At 37.6% G+C, this 21,538-nt stretch overlaps 1 protein-coding gene across 1 annotated transcript in view; it reads right to left on the bottom strand.

Moving 5' to 3' along the window:
* The window catches only part of LOC150104676 (radial spoke head protein 3 homolog B-like), a 184,833-nt gene that overhangs the window by 57,833 nt on the left and 105,462 nt on the right, over window positions 1-21,538 (bottom strand). Inside the window, exon 5 of the mRNA XM_090395869.1 lies at window positions 19,904-20,107. Coding sequence (XP_090251995.1) covers window positions 19,904-20,107 — 204 coding nt within the window. The remainder of the gene's footprint in view (window positions 1-19,903; window positions 20,108-21,538) is intronic.

The raw sequence follows: 21,538 nt of genomic DNA, 5'->3' as shown, positions 1-21,538 counted from the left end.
GTAGATGAGCATAATATTATCTATGAGAGTCGACATGGATTTGTTAAGGAGAGCTCTTGCTTTAGTAATATGACTACCTTTTATAATAATGTGACAAGAGTGGTCGATGAGGGAAAAGAATATTCTGCCATTTTTTTGGATTTCGCAAAGGCATTTGACAGGGTGTCACATGATAAGTGGATATTTACGTTGCAGCACATGAGTTTAGATGTCAGGTCAGTCAACTGGATTCAGGAGAATTGTGTATCGTGGGGCAATATTAAGGAGGCATAAGGTTACGTGTTGGGATTCCACAAGGGTTAGTACTGGGAACTGTATTGTTTAACCTTTATATCAATGACATTGTCAGTGGATTGCAGGGGAATATTCAGTTGTTTGCAGATGATGTGAAGCTAGGAAGGGTTATTAGTAATAGTGCAGATGTGGCAGCCCTGCAAGAGGATTTGAATAAACTAGACAGATGGGCAAATGAATAGGGGTTTAATGCAGCAAAATGTAAAGTCTTGAAGTTTGGGATACATTGATGGGAGGCTGTTGGAGGAGCTGAACTAGGAAGTAGGAGAGACAAGAGATCTGGGGGTGATGATTGATAAAAACCTGAAATTCAGGGAATGTATTTCAAAGGTGGTGATGGTAACCCAGAGGACTGCTGCAATACTGAGAAGGATGCTGACCTGTAGAGATAAAAGAGTTGTCATTCCATTGTATAAAGCCCTGATCAGACCACACTTGGACTATTGTTCTCAAATTTGGTCCCCAGGATTTTGAAGGGGATAAATTAACTGTGGAAAAGGTATAGAGACAGAAAAAGGTGGTTTTCAGGACTGTAGAATGTTAGTTATGAGGACAAGCTGAAGGAATGTGGACTGCAGAGTTTGGTAGATTGAAGGAGAGGTGATATGACTGAGACTTTTAAACTGTTAAAAGGTAGTTACAGGGTTGACACTGAGAATTTCTTTTGCTTGGTGAAACGAGGGGAAGGAGTAAGGACAAGGGGCTATCCCTGGAAGTTATGTAAGGAAGCTGTAAGCAAGAATGTGAATAGTAGTTTCTTTGCATGGAGGGTGATCGAATCGCACATTGCATTGCCTGATAGAGTGGTGACAGTACAAACATTCAATGAGTTCAAGGAATCATATGATAGACTGTGTTTTCTAGGAAGGGCCTCTGACAATGAGTCTTTTGACTCCATGGAGGACTGAATCATAATAATAATAACTTGAGATGGCAATTAAAATCATGGATATTGCCCTTTGTGCAGTAACAAATCAGTAATTCCAATAAATGCACTACACAAAGTCCCCTTAGATATATAACACTGATTAAAGACTATCTTGGTGGTTACCATTGTGCATGCATGTTTGCGCGTGCTCTTGTCTGGGTTTTTGCCATTTCTTTGGAAATGCTAAATCATATGGCAAAAACCCAGACAACAACGCACACGCGCACGCACACACACACACACAACCACACATTTGTCTGCTTTTGCTCCTTAAGGTAGCAGACCAATACACAGATAGTCCATCTACCTACCAGATTACCAGACAGCCCTTATGAAGAGAACTCGTGAAGAAGTGGTCAACATCCTTGACTACTTCTTTACAAGTTCTCTTTTCAAATACAGTGTGGATGTATTTAGAAGGGGAGTCACAACCTCATCCAAGTTTCCTTAACCACAGGACAACCTTTATTCAACAACCTGCAGTCTTGTGTCCTTTAGCATTACAAGGGTGCCAAATGGAACAATCACTGTGATTTCTACTCCTCCTTTTCATGTTTGAATATTGGTTCGTTTTTTCTAATCTGAACACCTCTCAGATCAAATAACAGAAATAACTCTCACTAGAATGAAGACTTTCTTCCCTTATTCTACCCCAAATTCCTGAACATTATTCTTATTATTATTACTATTACAAGCAACTCAAACATTATGTCAAGAACTATCCAACATTTGCACAGCATTTATTATTCTTTGCTTTGAACTCATTCACAGTCATGTCACCCACAACAGATGCTGGCAACCTATTCTAATCATTTACTACTCTCCAAGCAAAAAACCTAGTTCTCACATCCTTGCTTACTACACCCTTACTCAGTTTCCATTAACCCCTAGTTCTCCCACCACCACCACACCTGTTTGGAAAAATTTCCTCTGAATTAATCTTGTAAAAACCCATCAGTAATTTGTATGTCTCAATCATATTATTGCTTTTCCCCCTATCAACCAATTTCTGTAGCCCACAAATCTTCAATTTCTTCTCGTGAGGTTCATTCCATAAACCTGTTACCATCTTGATCGCTCGGCCCCTGGATCCTCTCCACCTCCTCCTCATCACCAAGAAATCCTGGTATCCAGATCTTCGTGTAGTAATCAAGATGGGGGTCTTATCAATGCTCAATAAAGATCAACAATAACCTGCTTGTCAAAGTATTCTTCAGTAAACCAAATGATCTGATGAGCTGCTTTAGCCACTTTTGCTATGTGCCCCCTAAACTTTAACTCCTTATCCACTAACAAAGTCTCTGGCTTCATCAATTTCCTAGAGTGCACCACCAATGTGGTATACAGCTGATAATCTTTCCACTAACCTTACACTTTGTCACATTAAACTGACGTCCATTCTCCATGCCCAGTCTGGCCTATCCAAATCATCCTGCAAAATTATGACATCATCTGAATTAACTATTGCTCTACTGAACTTTGCATCATCAGTAAATAACCGAACAGTTCTTCCCAGATCCTTTCCTATATTGTTAATGAACCAATTAAAAAGTGACGGTCCAAGAAGAGAATCCTGCAGAACACCATTAGTCCAATGGGAGTAGAGTCACTAGCTTCAACTCCTGAATAAACTACTCTCTGATATCTCTCCATCAACACCCTCCTGTCCATCTCACCAACCCTATATTTATCCTCATGTGCTGCAGTTTACTGATTAGAATTCCATGTGGTATCCTGTCAAAGGCCTTTGCAAAGTCTGGCAGTATCACAGTAAACCCATTATCTTTATCCAACTCAGCTGTCACTGTATTATAGAATGTGAGCAAGTGATGAGGCATGACTTACCATTCACAAAACCATGCTGTCCCCCCCCCCCCCCAATACAGTATCCCATTTCCATCTATCCATTCCTGTATTTTGCTTTAAACCAACTTCTTCAATATACGTTGACAACAACTCCCGATATGCTGATTGGTTGGTAATTTGCTACATCACTATCTCTGACTTGGTTATCCAACAAATGTTCCAATGTAGTGTAAGAAAAAAAAAGTAGCAAACCAAGAATGGCTCAAAAGCAAAACTCCAGGATCACACTTAGTGTACTATTGTGGCTCGCAATAACAATAAAAAATAAAAATAAAAAAATAAATAAAATAAAATAATGAAAAATGAAAAGAGGAAAAAAGAAATAAAACATTAAAAGAATAAAAAATCAAATTCTAAAAGGGCCGAATACTGCAAATTCTCCTCCTATTCACCGTGTGCAACGACTTTTTCTCATGTATGTTTTTAATGCTCTGACATCCACATGGTACTAAAGTAACATCACCCAAAGCCAAGGGATGACCTACTGGCCTCACTCTTCTCTTCCATTCTTGAAAATGATGACCAGGGAAAAGGTCCCTCATTTTAGCAAGAAATGCTCAACTACATGCTATCCCTAGTCTTTCACTAGAAAGAAATCAAAAGAATCCTGAATAACCCAGACAAAAACAAGGCCTCTGATTCTGACAGTCTCATGTCCTCCTACAAACATGTGCTCCAGAACTAAAGCCCATATTATTTCACCTCTTCAATCATTCTTATTAAACTAACATCTATCCTACTGCATGGAAACAAGTCTACATTCAGCCCATCCCAAAAATGAGTCATAAAAGTAAGCCAACAAACTACAATTCAATTGCTTACACTTTAGTTCTATCAAAAACCATGGAGAAATCATCAACAGAACTTCATCTGGAGGCAAATCAGCTAATTATTGACTGGCAATATGGATTTCGGCAGCTTCAATCAAAACCTGATCTTGCAGCCTACACTAGTCATGGAAAGACTTGAGTACAAAGTACTGCTCAGAAAACTGCCATTTTATGGTCTTCCTTCTACTCTTTTCAAATTGGCTCCAGCTTCCTCTCTCTGGTTGCTCACTATATGTCATAGTATATCAGTTCCTTTCCTCAGATTTTCCTGCAAATGCATAAGCATTCCAGGGTTCTGTACTTTCACCCATTATCTATTATCTGTACATAAATAACCTACTCTCACTGACATGAAATCTTATCTTTGCTGATGACAGTACATTCCTCTTTTTCATTTAACAAACTTTATGATATCTAGCAGTAAGGAACCTCAAGATCAACCATAGCTCCGATCTCCTTAACATCAATACTATTTTCCTGTTTAATTTCTTACAAGAAAGATCCCTCATTGCTTCTTCTCCTTACTTTCAATAATACCCAAATATCCAAACATGATCAGATTTTCCTTTCTTGGGCTAGCAACTTTCAGCCTTTCCAGGAACAAATGCAGCCATAGCTTCTATAGCCGCCAATAAGCTCTGTGTACTTTACTACTAAAGGCATTCTTTATCACCTGTATAACTACTAACAATGTAATCCTAAATCCACCTAATGCCTGTCTAAGATTACTAAGATTCAGAAGAGGGTAATCTGGCTAACTGATGATCTTCCTCCCTCCCCCTCTCTCTCTAACACACACAAAGATCCACTCTATCCTTCTCTCATAAATGTTCAGTTTCTGTGTTATGCCTATTCTACAGGTGCTTTTATGTTTGGAGCTGGTTGTGAATGGGTATTAAGCAATAGCTGCTCTTGCTCTTACAGTTTTAGAAGAAACTGCTCTGGTGAACTAGCTACTATATTTTGAGTTTCTTCCAAAACTGTAAGAGCAAGCACAGCTACTGGTCAATACACATTCACAGTCCAGCTCCAAACTAAATGAACTTTTTTTCTTCTTTTCATTCTATCTTTGGGGGATGCGGAGTGAGAGAACAGCACTCTTCATCTGTACTCCCTAAAGATTATCATTATTATTATTATTATTACTGCTACCCTAAGACCCTATGGAGTCAAAGACTCATTTGGAGGTCCCTTTGTCATACACACAGCCCATCATCTTGTGCCTTAAACACATTTAAATTCTCTGCAGACACCACATTCTCAGGCAAGGCCTTCCAATAATGGAACAAGGAGCTACTTATTTTACAAGTCAGTGTTCTCTGCATCATTCCCAGAATTCATTGTGTTGTGCTCACAATTTTGGAAATGTGTCCTCTAAATTTCAGATCCATATCCACCATCACTCCAAGATCTATTTCCTCCACCTCCATCAATATATCCCCACTAAGCATAAATTCTACATCCCATCTTTGTTTCCCAAATTTTGAAACTTAACATTTTGCTACACTGAACTGTCATCCCCACTACCATGCATTTACTTAATCTATTCAAGTCTTTGTAAGGTCACAACATCTGCTCAATTCATAGTTCATCCCAACTTTGCACCCTTGCAAACAACTGAATATCCCCATCCAAATCTTCCCCAATATAATTAACATACAGGTTAAGCAGCAATGGCCCTAAAACAGACTCCTGAGGCACACCACCAATGACTTTCCTCTTCCAGGATATTGCTCTCCCATACAACTTGCTGATACCTATCAGACAGCCCATCTCCAATCCAATGCACAAGTCTAATATCCAACCCCATCCACTCTAGTTTGACTATCAGCTTATCATGTGATAATCCATCAAATGCCTTTGCAAAATCTAAGTATACTACTGTATCTCCTGTGTCCAATGAAACTGTCACCTTATTGTAATAAGCAAGTAGATTACTAAAACATGACTTCCCTTTAGCAAATCCATGCTGTCCATCAAAGATAATACAACAATTGTCAATCCAATTCTGGATCCTGGTTCTCACCAGCCTCTCCAGCACTTTAATTACAATAACTAATACACAGATAGGTCTACGAGGATGGTCTGAAAAGTTCTCAGCCTCAACCATAGATGGCAACACTATCGGCAAGATTTTTTTTTTTCTAAGTTGGTACATCTGTCATAAGCAATCATGTCAAATTGCAAGTCATTCTATCAAGTAATTTGTTTTATACAGCTGTCTGAAGCAAAAGTGTTGTCTGTATTCCCTTGAAATGGATAAAATTGAATATCGTGTGGTTATAAAATTCTTTGTAAAAGAAGGTTTAACTCCAAAAGAAAGTCATTCAAAGTTCATAAAAGCTTATGGGCTCTCTTCTTCTTCTTTGTTTTCGACAATTAAGAAATGGGCTGCTGAGTTAAAACATGGCCATACCAGCCTTGAAGATGATACACATGAAGGACATGCAAAAAAAAATAACAACAGAAATCATTGATCAAGTGCACGATATGGCATTGGATGACCGACGAGTCAAAGTGTGTGAAATTGTTGAGCCTATAGGCATTTCAAAAGAACGTGTAGGATATATTTTACATGAAGAATTGCAAATGAAAAAGCTTTCCGCAAGATGGGTGCCGCACTTGCTCAAAGCAGATCAAAAATGCACTCAAATGAAAATCTCTGAACAGTGCTTGGAGCATTTTAACAAGAATAAAACTGATTTTGTCCCATTACACAGCAGAATCCAAACAGCAGTCAAAACAGTGAACAGAAACTGGTTGTTCAGCACTAAAGAAGACAAAGCCAGTTCCATTAGCAGGAAATGTCATGGCATCGGTGTTTTGAGATGGAACATCATCATCATCATCAAATTCCTGACATGTATACCCTCATGTTGTGCATAGGATATGATAGCACTACATGAAACTTACATCATCACTAACTTCCTATCTTCAATTCTCCTCCAAATCAATCTGTTACCTGTCAAGATTACAACCTTTTTTAGTGTATTAATCATACCATCTGTTAAGGGATTCTTAACAGATAGTACATGTACCACTGGTGGTACGTGAGCCACTGCCTTACTGGTACATCTAATATCATCATCATCATCATCATCAAATTCCTGACGTGTACCCTCAAGGGGTGTACAGGATATGATAGTACTACATGAAAAAAATTACATCATTACTAACTTCCTATCTACAATTTTCCTCCAAATCAGTCTGTTACTTGTCAAGATTCCAACATTATCAGATCTTATATTTCTATCGTCTAAGGCACTTTGTACCGTATCAATCCACCTATATCTTGGTCTTCCTCTGGGTCGTTTTGCTGCCAACCTGGCAGAGAACACTTGTTTTGCTAATCTTTCCTCACCCATTCTGTTTAAGTGACCATACCACCTGAGATTAGCTCTGCTAACGCATTCCTGGATGCTGACAATGTCAAGTTCTTTCCTAATATCTTCATTTTTAATATGATATTGCCATTGATGCCATCTGTTCACGCCTATAATCTTTCTCAGGACTCTCATATCTGTGGCTCTAGTCTTTGGCCAAGTGTTTTACTTCTGACCCAGCTCTCACATCCATAAGTTAAAACTGGTTTGAACACTGTCTTGTATATATACAGCTAATTTAGTGTTCCGACTAATTTCTTTCTTATTCCATATGAATTTATTCAATTGACTTCCCACCATACCAGCTTTGCTGATTCTGTCTATTTCTATATTTAATTTACCAATATATAATGTGGTAAAATTTAATTTACCACATCTAATATCTTGAATTAAATATAGTGGTACGCCATTGGAAAAGGTTGAGAACCCCTGACCTATATCTTGGTCTTCCTCTGGGTCTTTTTCCTGCTAACCTGGCAGAGAACACTTGTTTTGCTAAGAATCTCCTTACTTCTCAAGTCAGTGTCCTCCACATCATTCTCAGAATTTGTGGTGCTGTCCTCACAATTTTGGCAATGAAAATGGAAATAAGAGCCCATAATAAGGTCTCTTATTTCCTCCATCTCCAGCAATATATCCCCACCAAGCATAATGAAGGTTGTGATGTAGTCTCTCTGCACTACATTACTTCCTTCAATTGTTCAAAAAACCAATCGACAGATTCATCCATTCTTCTTATCCTTTTGCTCAAATGTGTAATGTGCTTTAGGTCTTGTGATATTTTGTGTTTTAGTTGCATAAAAGTATGATCGTAGCATATGAATGAAGCTATCTCACTGAATAGTGACATATATACATAAAATGTGATATAATGCAAACCTTCCTATGTGTTCTCACAAGTGTCATCCTTACATTAATGCTGGTGATTTCTACTGAACAAAAGATATTTTCTTAAGTAAACTGTGAAAGAGACTAAACAATATTGATGCCATTTTTGTATTCAGCACATATACAAATATGTTCAAATCACCTAAAGACAAATTTCCTTGTAGAGTGCTATTTTCTATTTTCTTTCAGAATGGAGATCGAAAAGGAATGTTTATATAATTCATTAAGACCACATTAATTATCAACAGAACATCAAGACACACATATGTAATTCAGATTAGTTAAAGGAATATGTTTGAGGGGGTGATAGTTAAGTTGTAAATATGGTTCTCAGATTATCTCAAACTTAGCCTACTCGTAATGCTAAATGCCCTGCAGGTTCCCAGTCTTCTGTAAGTGGACAGAATTAACAATAAGGTGATAATTTAACAGAATGTTCTGCAGGAGGGAAACTAGCAAGTCTCTGGAATAAAAACACCTTCTCACCTTCATCTGGATGGCATATTTTTGATGAGATTTGAACTCAGGTCTCTTGAAAGTGACCATGGGAAATGGATAATTCTGAGAATGGTGAGGCTAGTTTTGATGGACAAGATATGAAATGACTGCAGCAGTGAGATAAAGAATTTGGTTGATGAATCAACTCAGACTGCTTATTTGAGCTAATCAGGTTTTAAGAGTTACTAGAATATGCATCAAACTGGTTGTTTGGTTTTCATGATAGAAGCATCAAAAATAAAGGTGATGAAATTTTAGCATTCATAAATGAAATCCTTGGGAGCTTATTTTAGTAATGATGAACTCGAGGTACCTAATGCTATACTTGTTCTTACTTCATTCAATATACTTCTAATATGAGATAGTGTGGCTGAGCGGTTTAAGGCACTGGTTTTAGGCACACCAGTCTCAATGAGGAATGGATTTGGATCCCACCACTGCCAAATATTTTGAGGCGGTTCAGTGTAAGAACATGTATAAAATGCCTAAGTTAGTAATACTGATAACAAACAAGAATGGGATAGTTAGAATAAAGAGTCAGGATAGTGGTAGGTCTAAGAGCCTTTTACACTTTATGTACACTAATGCCAGGAGCATTAGGAACAAGCAGGAGGAATTTCTGGCCTTGGCTCATCCTGGCCAAAGGTTATTAGTATTAGTGAGACATGGCTGACAGAAGATGACACAGTGGGATAGAATGTGAAGGGTATAGTGTGTTTAGGGAGGACAGAGAGAAAAGAATAGGAGGAGGAGGAAGAGTGTTATTGATGATAGCCAATGAACTACAACCAAAGAGAGTAGAAGTTCAACTGCAGGACAGTGAAAATAGCACATTTGAAGCTATCTGGCCATGCTGTTATATAGCAGGGGATGAAAAAGATGATGGATATAGTATGCATTGGCAAATAGGCTTAATCAGTAGAGGGCATGTAATTATTATGGGGAATTTCGACTATGAGAACATATATTGGAAGGAGGAGAGAAGATATGAGAGGAAGGAAATAGAATTTATGCAGTTACTAAGGAATAATTACTTGAGACAGCATGTGATGGAATATACTAGGATTTCAAAGTGCTCGATCTAGTAATTACATCTGTGAATTTGTATATAACCAATATGACCACGTTGTCACCAACTGGTGAGAGTGATCATATGGTCTTGACCTGGGAGGTGGTTAAATATATGGCATTTTCAGTTAAGAAGGGGGGTATATGTGGAATATATGGAATTACAGGCCTAGTATTGTCTCAGGAGAAGTTTGGATCAGTGCCATGGCATGTGAAACTGCAGGAACTGGATGTTGATAGTGCAAGGGAAGCGGTAAAGGAGCATTTGAGGGGAAAGGCATAAATAAAGTGGGAGTTAAATGATTGAATATCATCATTACGCTGGAGTTGCAAAAAAAATAAAAATAAAAATAAAATTGTGGAGGGAATTCAACGAGAAAGGTGACTAGCAGGCACATGAGCAGTACAAAGCGCAGGCCAGAAGGGTAAAGAGTGGAGTAAGAAAGACAAAAGCAGAGTATGAAAGGAAATTAACAGTGCAGGCTAAAGATAATCACAAACAGTTCTTTCGATATGCTGCAAGTAAAAGAAAGAAAGAATATTTATTGCAGAATAATTTTAACAAAGGCCAATGGTAGTAGGCAACTGAATCAGTTAAAATAGTAGAATTACTAAGCGAACACTTTGCAAGAGTATATCATCCAGGTGGAGATACTGCAGTAACGAGAGGGAAAACAGCTTATATGGGAACTGAGGTAAATGAAATGGAGGTGCATAGCATATTACAGAACCTTGATGTGAATACAGCTAAGGGATTAGATGATATATGAGCTCGAGTTTTACACAAAGGTGCTAGGAAATTGTGGATGTCTTTGACCACATTGTTTAATCTAAGTCTCGACTCTGGGTTAGTCCGAAGGGGGTGAAAAGAAGGGAAAATAGTTTCCTTGCTTATAGGAGGCTCCTATAAGCAAGGAACATAGCATATTACCGGCCAATCAGCATATCAGAAGTAGTTGTCGAGGGACTGTTACTGAGGTCATGCTTCGGTAACTTGTTCACATTTTATAATATAGTGACAACTGAGTTGGATAAAAGTAATGGGTTTATAGTGATAATGCTGGCCTTTGCAAAAGCATTTGACAGGATACCACATGGAATTCTAATCAGTAAATTGAAGATGGATACAGGGTTGGTGAGGTGGATAAGAGGGTGGTTGAGGGAAAGATATCAGAGATTAGCGTATTCAGGAGTAGAGTCTAAAAGTAGGCCTGTGACTAGTGGCATGCTGCAAGGCTCTGTTGTTGGGTTGCTACTGTTTAATTTGTACATTAATGATATAGAAAAGGATCTGAGAGGAACTGTTCAGTTGCTTGATGATGATGATGCAAAGTTGGGTAGAGCAATTGTTAATACAGATAATTTTGCAGGAGATTTGGATAAACTGGCAGACTGGGTAAAGGAGAATGGATGTCAGTTTAATATGGCAAAGTGTAAGATTGTGCATTTTGGGATGAAAAGATTACCAGCTCTATAGCTCATCAGATCTTGATTACTGAAGAATACTTTGATAAGCAGGTCATTATTCCTCTTAATTGAGCCTTGATAAGACTCCACCTTGACTACTTCGCACAGATCTGGTCACCAGGGTTTCTTGATAGTAAGGAACAGGTGGATAGGATCCAGAGGTAAGTGACCAAGATGATAGCAAGTCTATCATCTTGGTCACTTGAAAGAGCCTTACGAGAACAGGTTGAAGATTTGTGGGTTACAGAAACTACAGGCAGAAATGGGGAGATATGATTGAGACATACACAAATTACTGAAGGGTTTTTACAATATTAATTCAGAGGAAATTTTTCAGAACAGGTTTAGTGGTGGGAGAACAAGGAGCCTTCTTTGGAAACTGAGTAAGAATGTAGTTTGCTAGGTTTTTTTCCCCTTGGAGAGTGGTTAATGAGTAAAATAGATTGCCAGAGTCTGTTGTAGGTGCCATGAGTATGAATGAGTTCAAGCAAAGTATGATAGAAATTGCACAAATGTTGGAAAGTACTTGACATGGTTTAGGGCCTCCCTCGATGAGTCTAAGGACTCGTGGAGTGGCCCATAATAATAATGATATGTTTACTATAGACCCATTCCATATCCTTCTTTCATTCACTTCTTTTGTCCCTTTAACCCAATGCTATATTCGAGAGTTATGGATGATTTTTCCCCCATCTTCCTTTTCTTGTAGTGCCACCCTTATCTTTAATAGACTATACTCTGCAACACCAAAATGGTAAGCTGCGCTATTTTGCCTAAAACTATTAAACATATTGAAGCAGTCACAAAACGTATTAAATGTTATCACATTCGAGGCAGCCAATGTGTCTCCCCAGAGCCCACTTACGAGAAATGAGAAGAATCTGAAGAATTAAAAAAAAAAAGTGGAGTAGGTAGTAAAAACTCATTGTACAGATAAGGACTATGTTAACATCCAAAATACAAGAATATTTTACTCAAGAAGAAAAGATAAAAGTACACAAAAAGGAACAGCAACTATAGTAAAAAAAAATTAAAAAATCATCTTTAAATTCAATGAGAAATTATCCCAGTATCTTCAAGATTAATTGCTAAGATTCAAGGCAAAAGAAAAAAAACACACATATTAAGATAATATAAGTTTATGCACCAGGTTACTCTCATTGAGATGATGAATATGAAAAATTTCTCTAAAATCTACAGAATCTGTAGATTTGAGAGAAATACCAATAAAAAAGACAAGCTGATAATAATTCCTTTGCAAAGTCCAGTAGTATTACCATGTAGCCATTTTCTTTATCCAACTCAACTTTCCTTTATTATAAAAAACAAGGCAAGAATTATCCTTCACAAATCTGTATTGTTCTTCACAGTGCATCATCATATTCCTATCCACTGTTACGTTGCCACTTCATGGTATATTTGTTCTGAGCTTTGTATATGGCCGTTTAGCATGCTTTCCTTTGACCTGGGATCTAAAGCTCCCTTGGATCACGGATCTAACAAATTTCTTTGTTCTGCGCCAGTTAGAGTCACCCCCTTGAATGTCGCGGGCCCTTCCTGAATCCAACATTTATCTTACTTGACCCAAGTCAGGTAGAACAGTGTAGATTCAGGGATTTTGCAGTCATGCCCTCTCCTAGCCTTACTAAATTTATTTAGATACTCTTCCTCTTTTATCACAGTTCGTGTGTTGGTGAGTGGCAATGTCGTTCTCAAACACAATTCAGTGACCAGGATTTAACAAGAAATACGAAGTTTAATTTTAACAAGATTGGGACACATAGAACATAAATCATTCAATCAGTTAATTGTTATTTTAAACTTTAAAAGCTCTACATGGTAATACATGACAATTTCAAACAGGACAAGATTGCTATTTTCTAAGAATGTTATATATATAAGCATATACTATTAATTATCTGAACATGGATCTCTAGAGAGACTGCTAAAGTGACACATATATGCATGATGTGACGATCACATGACATGGGTCTTCGGACTACCAGTCCAAGGTCTCTATAAGTTCCAATACCGACAAATAGTCTCAGCTTCCTTTGCTAATGAAAGGTCCTAGCTGCTTCCCCCTTCAACATTTAACATATTTTAGTTATAGCAAAGTTTTACATTACCATTTGATGCAGCATATAGTCACACTTCGTCACCAAGTGCGAGTCACGTGAAAACCCTGGTTGGACTTGACTCAATTTGTGGAGCACTCTCCCTTTTGGATCAATGCAGACTGGAACTTTGTTGTCGGTGGGAATTTTTTGCCATGCATCTCCAGGACTTGTGAACCCTTCTAGAAGGACATCGTGGTTGAGGTTCCACTTGGTCTTGAGCTTCTTTGTCGGTCTGCACTTAGAGGTTTTCATCGGACTTCATCCGACTGTCCGCACTGGCACCCCTTTGTTCTACAGCCGACGCTTCTTGCCTTCCGTGCTTCGTACATTCCCCTTTTTTTCCCCTCCTTCCTGCTTCACGTTCCCTCTACTCTCTCTCTCCTTTTTTTTCCGACCAACAATTCCTATTGTACTGCAGCTTTCAGTCACGGTCGTTTCGATGACGTTGCACTTGAACGCGTGAGAGAGCTCCTCCAAGAGAATTGTCCACGTGTGTCTCTTTTCACGAACCTTACTTGTAAGGATTACTAATGAGTTTGCCAAGGTCATGACCTCAGGGTCCTTAGTCACCACTGAAGTATGCACTGTTTCATGCAGCTTATTCTTGGGTTGGTCGTCAAATATGTCGCCTCACCACAAATTCATATATCCCTTTTTCTAGACATATCACATACAACATAACCTACAGTGTTTTTCCCTCTTTGGGTAGACAGATATGCGCTCATTTAATATTTACATGATACACTTTACCCCCCCCCCCCCCTTTCTTTTTATTTATAGTACAATTTGCACCAGCAGTACAGGTATCTTTTGAATTAGGCCATGTTCTTCTTGGATCCTGGATGAAGGTCTGTCTAGTAATGGCAGGCCTCATTCACGATCCAACATCACCCATTGCTGAATTCTACTTATGGTCAATTTCTGTAATACCTTAACCACCACTTCTGAGACACTGATAAATCGATATTTGCTACCTCTGTCTTGGAGTCTACTTTATGCAACAAGAATTATTTTTCTCTCTTTCCACTTTCTTGATTCCTTACCAGAGCTGACTTAAATTAAACAGATTGGTCAGAGGTACTGCCAATTTCCAGCACATTCTCATAATACATGGTCATATTTACACTAACATTCTGCGATATCCTAATCACATCCAACTCATCTACCGTTATTCTCATATAAGTCTCTGTTACAACTCCCACTATAATTTTTTATATATATATATATATATATATATATATATATACCTACACTGATTTCACACAAGAGGTCACAAGAGCTATAACATAGCAATGATGTGCAGGCAAATATTTCAAGGAGAAAACAGGAATCTATTAAGAAGTTTCTTGAAAAGCTGAAGAAAGGGGGGGGGGTTTGTATTCATTGGGAGGTTGTATTCATTGGTCGATGTTGAAAGTCAGAATGTAGAAAATAGTGATATGATAGGAATTTGCAATGTAGTACCCGATAGCTTGGAGAGCAGTGTTGAAAGTGAGAGTGAAGGTAAAAATACAGAGCAATAGAATGGTTTAACGGATAAAAAAATTGAAGAATTAGTTTCAATGAGTGAGATCGCACGGTTGCGTGGAGTGATACACAGGGTTAAAGCGGCAGCTTGAGCATTTGCAAAATTGTTTACCGAGCACATCAGCTAATAAAAGGCAAATGTATGATAAGAAAAATATGAGTATGATTGGGAGTGTAAGAAAAATGAAGGAGTGAGTGTTGTACGGTGATCCTTTAGCAAGAGGTGTAATAGGTGAGTTTGATAAAATTGTACAAACCGGGTGCGAAAATTAAGGATGTAAGTGAGTCTATCAGAGTGCAAAAGCAGAAGGTGAAAGAAATTATAGTAGTGGCAGGAACAAATTATTTAAAAGGTGATAAATTTGCTATGAGAGAAGACATGAAGGAATTACTAGAGGAAACAAAAGAAAAGCATGAGAAAGTTAAGATAGTGAGTCTGTTACCACGGTATGACAGAGAAGAGTTGAGAAAGAGGGCCATAATTGCAAATGACTCTATGCGCAGGTTATGTAGGAGGAGTGGTGTGGAGTATGTGGACATGTGGAGTGAGTTTGATGGGCGAAAGGATTTATATAAGATGGATGGTTTGCATCTCAATGGATTTGGTGTGCAGAGACTGGAAAAAGTGTTGTTGAATGAAGTGGATGTGCAGGTTCAGGGAAACTAGAGTTATTAAGGGGGGGGGGGGGGGAATGGATATGCAGACTTTAGGGAGGCAGTTGAGTTTATGAATGTGTATAACATGCCCGAGCAAGTAGGAAGGATAACAAATCAGAATGGGATAGTTAGTATAAGGCATCAGGATAGGGGTGGGACTAACGGGCTTCTGCATTTCATGTATACTAATGCCAGGAGTATTAGGAACAACAAGGAAGAATTTTTGGCCTTGGTTGGCTCTTTCAGGCCACAGATTATTGGCATTAGTGAAACATGGCTGACAGAAGATGATATAGCTAGTGGGATAGAATGTGAGGGTATAGTGTGTTCAGGAGGAACAGAGAGAATAAAATGGGGGGAGGAGTGTTATTGATGATAGCTGATGAATTGCAGGATAGAGAAAAGAGTACATTTGAGGCTATTTTGTGTGAGATTGTGACTAGCAGAACAAAATATACAGTTGGGTTCTGCTATAGACCAGGTGATGGAATAGATGGTGGAGATAGTATGCATAAGCAAATAGAAGCAATGAGTGGAAGGAGGGTAATTATATGGGGGATTTCAACTATAGTAACACTGATTGGAAGTAGAAGAAGACACATGGGAGAAAGGAATTGGATTTTATGCAGTTATTAAGGGATAACTATATGCGACAGCATGTAATGGAAAATGCTAGGGGTCAGAGAGTGCTTGACCTAATAATTGCATCTGAGAATTTGGCTCTAACGAATATGACTATGTTGCCACCAATTGGTGAGAGAGCGATCATAGGGTCTTGACTTGGGAGGTGGCTAAAAGTGTGGAATTTACAATTAAGACAGGGTACATGTGGAATTATCGGGCTGGTAAGTATGACAAGCTTAGGAGTTTGATTGGTTCAGTGACGTGGCATGTAAAACTGCAAGGGCTGGATGTTGATAGTGCATGGGAGGCAGTTAAGAAGTGTTTGCAGGAGGCAATGGCTGACTGAATACCCAGAGTATGAATAATAAATCACATAGGGATTAAATGGATGAATAACACCATTAAGCTTGAGCTGCAAAAAAAGAAACAACTATGGAGGGAATTTAAGGAGAAAGGTGACCAGCAGGCACATGAACGGTATAAAGCGCAGACCAGAAGGGTAACGAGCATGGTAAGAAAAGCAAAGCAGATTATGAAAGAACATTAGCCATGCAGGCTAAACAGAATCCCAAACAGTTTTTTCGAAATTTTGCAAGTAAAAGAAAAAATGCATATGGCAGAATGATTTTAAAGAATGTTGATGGTAGGGAGGTAACCGAATCAGTTGATATAGTGGAATTACTGAGTGAACATTTTGCAAGAATAAGTCATTAAGGTGGTGACATTGCAGGAATGAAAGAACCAACAGCTTATATGGGAATTGTGTTGAATGAAGTGGAGGTGAATAGTCTATTACAAAACCTCAATGTGAATACATCTCTGGATTGGACGGTATACCAACTCGTGTTGTACGTGAAGCAGCTAAAGAATTGTCAGTGCCCTTGACCAAATTGAGTCTCGGGTCTGGGTTAGTCCTGATGGGGTGGAAAGAGGGGGGAAAATAGTTCCACTGAATAAAGGAGGTTCCACAAGACTGCTGTTGTAAATTACCGACCAATCAGCATATCAGGAGTCGTTGTCAAGGTCTTGGAGAAAGTAGTCAAGAGGAAAATAGAGGAATGGATAGATGAAAACGAGATACTGTATGGGGGACAGCATGGTTTTGTGAAGGGTAGATCATGCCTCAGTAACTTGCTCATGTTTTATAACACAGTGACGGCTGAACTGGATAAGGGTAATGGGTTTACAGTGATTCTGCTGGACCTTGCTAAGGCCTTTGACAGGATACCACGTGGAATTCTAATCAGTAAACTGCAGCATATGGGGATGAATTATAGGGTTGGCGAGATGGAGAGATATCAGAGAGTGGTTTATTCAGGAGTAGACTACAAAAGACGGCCTATGACTAGTGTTGTGCCACAGGGTTCTGTTCTTGGACCACTACTGTTCAATTTGTTCATGAATGATATAGGAAAGGATCTGAGAGGAAGTGTTAACTTGTTTGCTGATGATGCAAAGTTGGGTAGAGCAATAGTGAGTGCACAGGATGTCAAAATTTTGCAGGATGATTTGGATAGTTTGGAGGATTGGGCTAAGGAGAATGAATGTCAATTTAATGTGGCAAAATGTAAGGTTATGCATTGTGGGGTGAAAAGATTAGCAGCAGTATATCACATTGGTGGAACCGTACTCCAGGAGATTGATGAGGCCAGGGATTTGGGAGTGTTGGTGGATAGGGAGTTGAAGTTTAGGGGGCACATTGCAAAAGTGGCCAAAACAGCTCATCAAATCACTTGGTTGCTGAAAAATACTTTAACAAGTAGAGACAAACTAGTTATTGTTCCTCTGTATCAAGCCTTGATAAGTCCCATCTAGATAATTGTGCCCAGATTTGAGCGCCAGGGTTTCTTCTTGATGGAGAGGATGTGGAGAGGATCCAGAGAGGAGTGACCAAGATGATAGCAGGTCTATGGAATAAACCTAATGAGAACAGGTTGAAGATTTGTGGGTTGCAGAAATTGGTTGATAGGCGGAAGAGGGATAATATGATTGACACATTCAAATTATTGAAGTGTTTCTATAAGATTAATTCAGAAGATATTTTTCAGAACAGGACTGGTGGTGGGAGGACTAGGGGCCATCCATGGAAACTGGACAAGAGTGTGGTTAGCAGGTGTGTTAGAGCTAGGTTTTTTACTTGGAGAGTGGTGAATGAGTGGAATAAGCTGCCAGAATCTGTTGTGATTGCCATGACTGTGAATGAGTTCAAGGCAAAGTATGATAGATACTGTGTGAATATTGAAATGAGTCTGAGGACTCCTTGGAGTTGCCCGTAATCATAATAATAATAAAACCGTGTTAACAATAGTTGAATTAGGGATATTCAAATCTTGCAGCACTTGTGCATTAATCTTTTGTTCTGTCCAATGAGTTCTATTTATTTTCCTGAAGCCTTTCCTTTCAAAAGCCAATAGTTTCCTCTCTGTTTCTTTTCAATACAATATACAGTAAAAAAAAAAAAAAGAAGAAAAAAAAGCACATTCAACCAAGCACAAACAAAAATGCTCATAAAATCATGAAATGAATTTTGAAGTGAATGCTCAGCGAAAACTACTACAAATGAACCTGGTATTATTAATTTTCTATTCGGGTGCGTATTAATCGAGGGATTGCTGTATATATATATATATATTTGGGTGGCACTTTTTAGAATTGTCCGTTAATGTTTAATTGCTATTCTGTGATCTTATACTAATGCCGCCTATAATATTTAGGCAAAAATTCTATGCTAATCAAGTTTTATTTATGTGAGTTTTCCTCTGATGTAATTCTTTTCAATAACAAGAATTCGTGAATCTGGTATGGTACTTAAATATTCATTATGACTTAAGTTGATATTTAGTGGAGAAGTTACATATCCAGAGATAATAATTCAAGATAACAATTAACTAATTAAATTTATTTAACTAATTAGATCAGTGGTTCTCAATCTGTGGGGCACGACCCTCGGGGGGGGGGGGGGGGCAACTTGAAAGGGAGAGCAGCATACTTTCCTACAGATAAACATTAAAACTGCACTAAATCAGTTTTAAAAATAACAATAAATAAAAATACAGAAAGAAAAACTTTTGATGATACAGGTTTTATTGGCAGGGAATTCCCAACTTTGAGCCAAAAAGCATTGAAGATCCTTATTCCTTTTGTAACAAATTATTTATGCAAGAAAGGCTTTTCTGCTTTGGCAGCTATGAAGTCAAAGTACTGTTCAAGACTAAATATTGCTAAAGAACTTAGAGTGGCCATTTCTGATATTACACCATGTTTTGATAAACTTTGTTCCCAAAAGGAGGCCGATCCATCACATTAGACTGACATTTAAATGTTTAATTATTTTTACAGAGGAAAAATTAAATACTTGTTAGTTAAATATTGTTTCATTTCAATACTTGTTAGTTAAATATTGCTTCATTTGAATACATAATTTGGTTAATTGCAAGTGTTAAAACTAATTTTTATTGTAGGCCTAATATTGTGATACTTTAATGATTTTGTGTCAAATGCTGTTAAATAGTATGTAGAAAACAGAAAATAAACCGAATAAAACGTCAAAGTTAGTATGACTTCTATTTTTATAAATAAAACCGGTGTGTGTGTGTGTGGGGGGGGTTTCTCCACTAAACATCAACATAAGTATTTGTTGATCATTTGATTATTCAAGCAGCAAATTATTATAAACAAAAATTGCAATTTGTGCACACAATATTGATACAAATATTTGACAACAGTAAACCATTTCATAATGATTTTGCCTACCCGTTCTTCAAAGAGTCTTCTTTCTTGTTCTTCCAGCCTTTGCCTCTCAGCTAATTCTGCATTCCTTCTCTGTTCAAATCTTTTCTGCATGTCTACAAGCGTTGCTAGCTCTTCTTCCTCCATGACTTCTATAACAGACTGTTCTAATGTTTGTCCAACCATAACCTCCAAAATAGGCTGAACTTCTCGGTCAAAGTCAAACAGCTATAAAATGCATTGCAACTATTTTTTTGAATGACATCTCAAAAAAAAAAATATATATAGATAATAAATAAATAAAATAAAATAAAATAAAATAAAATAAATAAATATATATACATATATGTATGTATGTATATACACTCTTCAAACTTAATCAGGAACTTAATCAGAAAGTAAATATTTTATCACTAAAGCACTGTGCTATTAAGCATAAATTCATGATGTTAATTTTAAGCATATCTTACTATCGCTATATTTCTCCTCCTCTTCTATAAACATTTCTTTATCAATCACATTTATATGCAATCTTTAATTATATATAATATGTTTGTTGATACAGCTTACTATTAAACAGAGTAACACAATAATTTAATAACTCAAATCTACAGGTAATGCAAGGTGATTTAAAAACTTTATTTACTCAGGTAAAATCTAACACGAAAGTGCTAGAATCAAGCTTACTAATGTTATTTGTTTTTAAATCATAATGAAAAAGGTTGATGAATTATTGGCATTGATCAGTTGGATTAGTCCAAAAACTGCACACATCAGTAAGACTTGGTTGATAGCAGAAGATATTGTTACAGGGATAAAGTGTAAGAGATACTTTATTTTCAGAGAGGATAGAAACAACAGGACAGGGAGAGGGGTACTGCTAGTGACAGCAGAAGAAATGCAACATGCAAGAGAACAAGTAAGCAGGACTGAGGGAAGAAGCACCTTTGAAGCAATCTAATGTGAGTGCAAAAATATAAGGGTCAAAAGGACAAAATTAATAGGTGGTGGTTCCTATAAGCAAGAGACTGCAAATGGAGATGTGAATTACATGTCAGCAAATTAGATCAAAGAGCACAGAGCAAGTAATCATTAGAACTTCAACTATGGTAACAAAGATTAGAAAGGGAATCATGAAGGGAGAGAAATGGAATTTATGCAGCTAGTGAGCGAAAATTATATTAAACAGCATGTGGGAAGGGACCTGGGGGTTTGAGAATGTTCAATCGGGCAACAGTATCAGAAAATTTGCCATAATCAAAGTTGCGAGTAATCATGAAGTTCTTCACCTGTGAAGTGGTTAAGCATGTGAAATTTTTAATTTAGAAGAAGTATATGCAGAACTACAAAATTGTTGATTATAAAACTCAGAAGATAGTGCAACTATGCCATGTATTAAGAAACTACAAGAAAATAATGTTAGTAGTACATTGAAAATAATCAAGAGGTATTTAAGGAAAGCAACATCAGATTGCACATTAAGGTATACAGGTAGGAGTTAATAGATGAATGTCATTATCAAACAGGAGCTGCAAAAAACACAAATGTTGGAATAGTATATAAGATGAATGGTGATCAGCATGCTCATACTCATGAGTATGCTGATCACAATGAGAAAAAAACACGAACAAGGGTAACTAGTATGGTGAGAAAGCAAAA

This window comes from Typopeltis vanoorti, chromosome 7, assembly GCF_054136105.1.
Source record: "Typopeltis vanoorti isolate ZY-2024b chromosome 7, IOZ_Tvanoo_1.0, whole genome shotgun sequence".
NCBI classification, from domain to species: Eukaryota; Metazoa; Arthropoda; class Arachnida; order Uropygi; family Thelyphonidae; genus Typopeltis; species Typopeltis vanoorti.
This window is presented reverse-complemented; position numbering and strand designations above follow the sequence as displayed.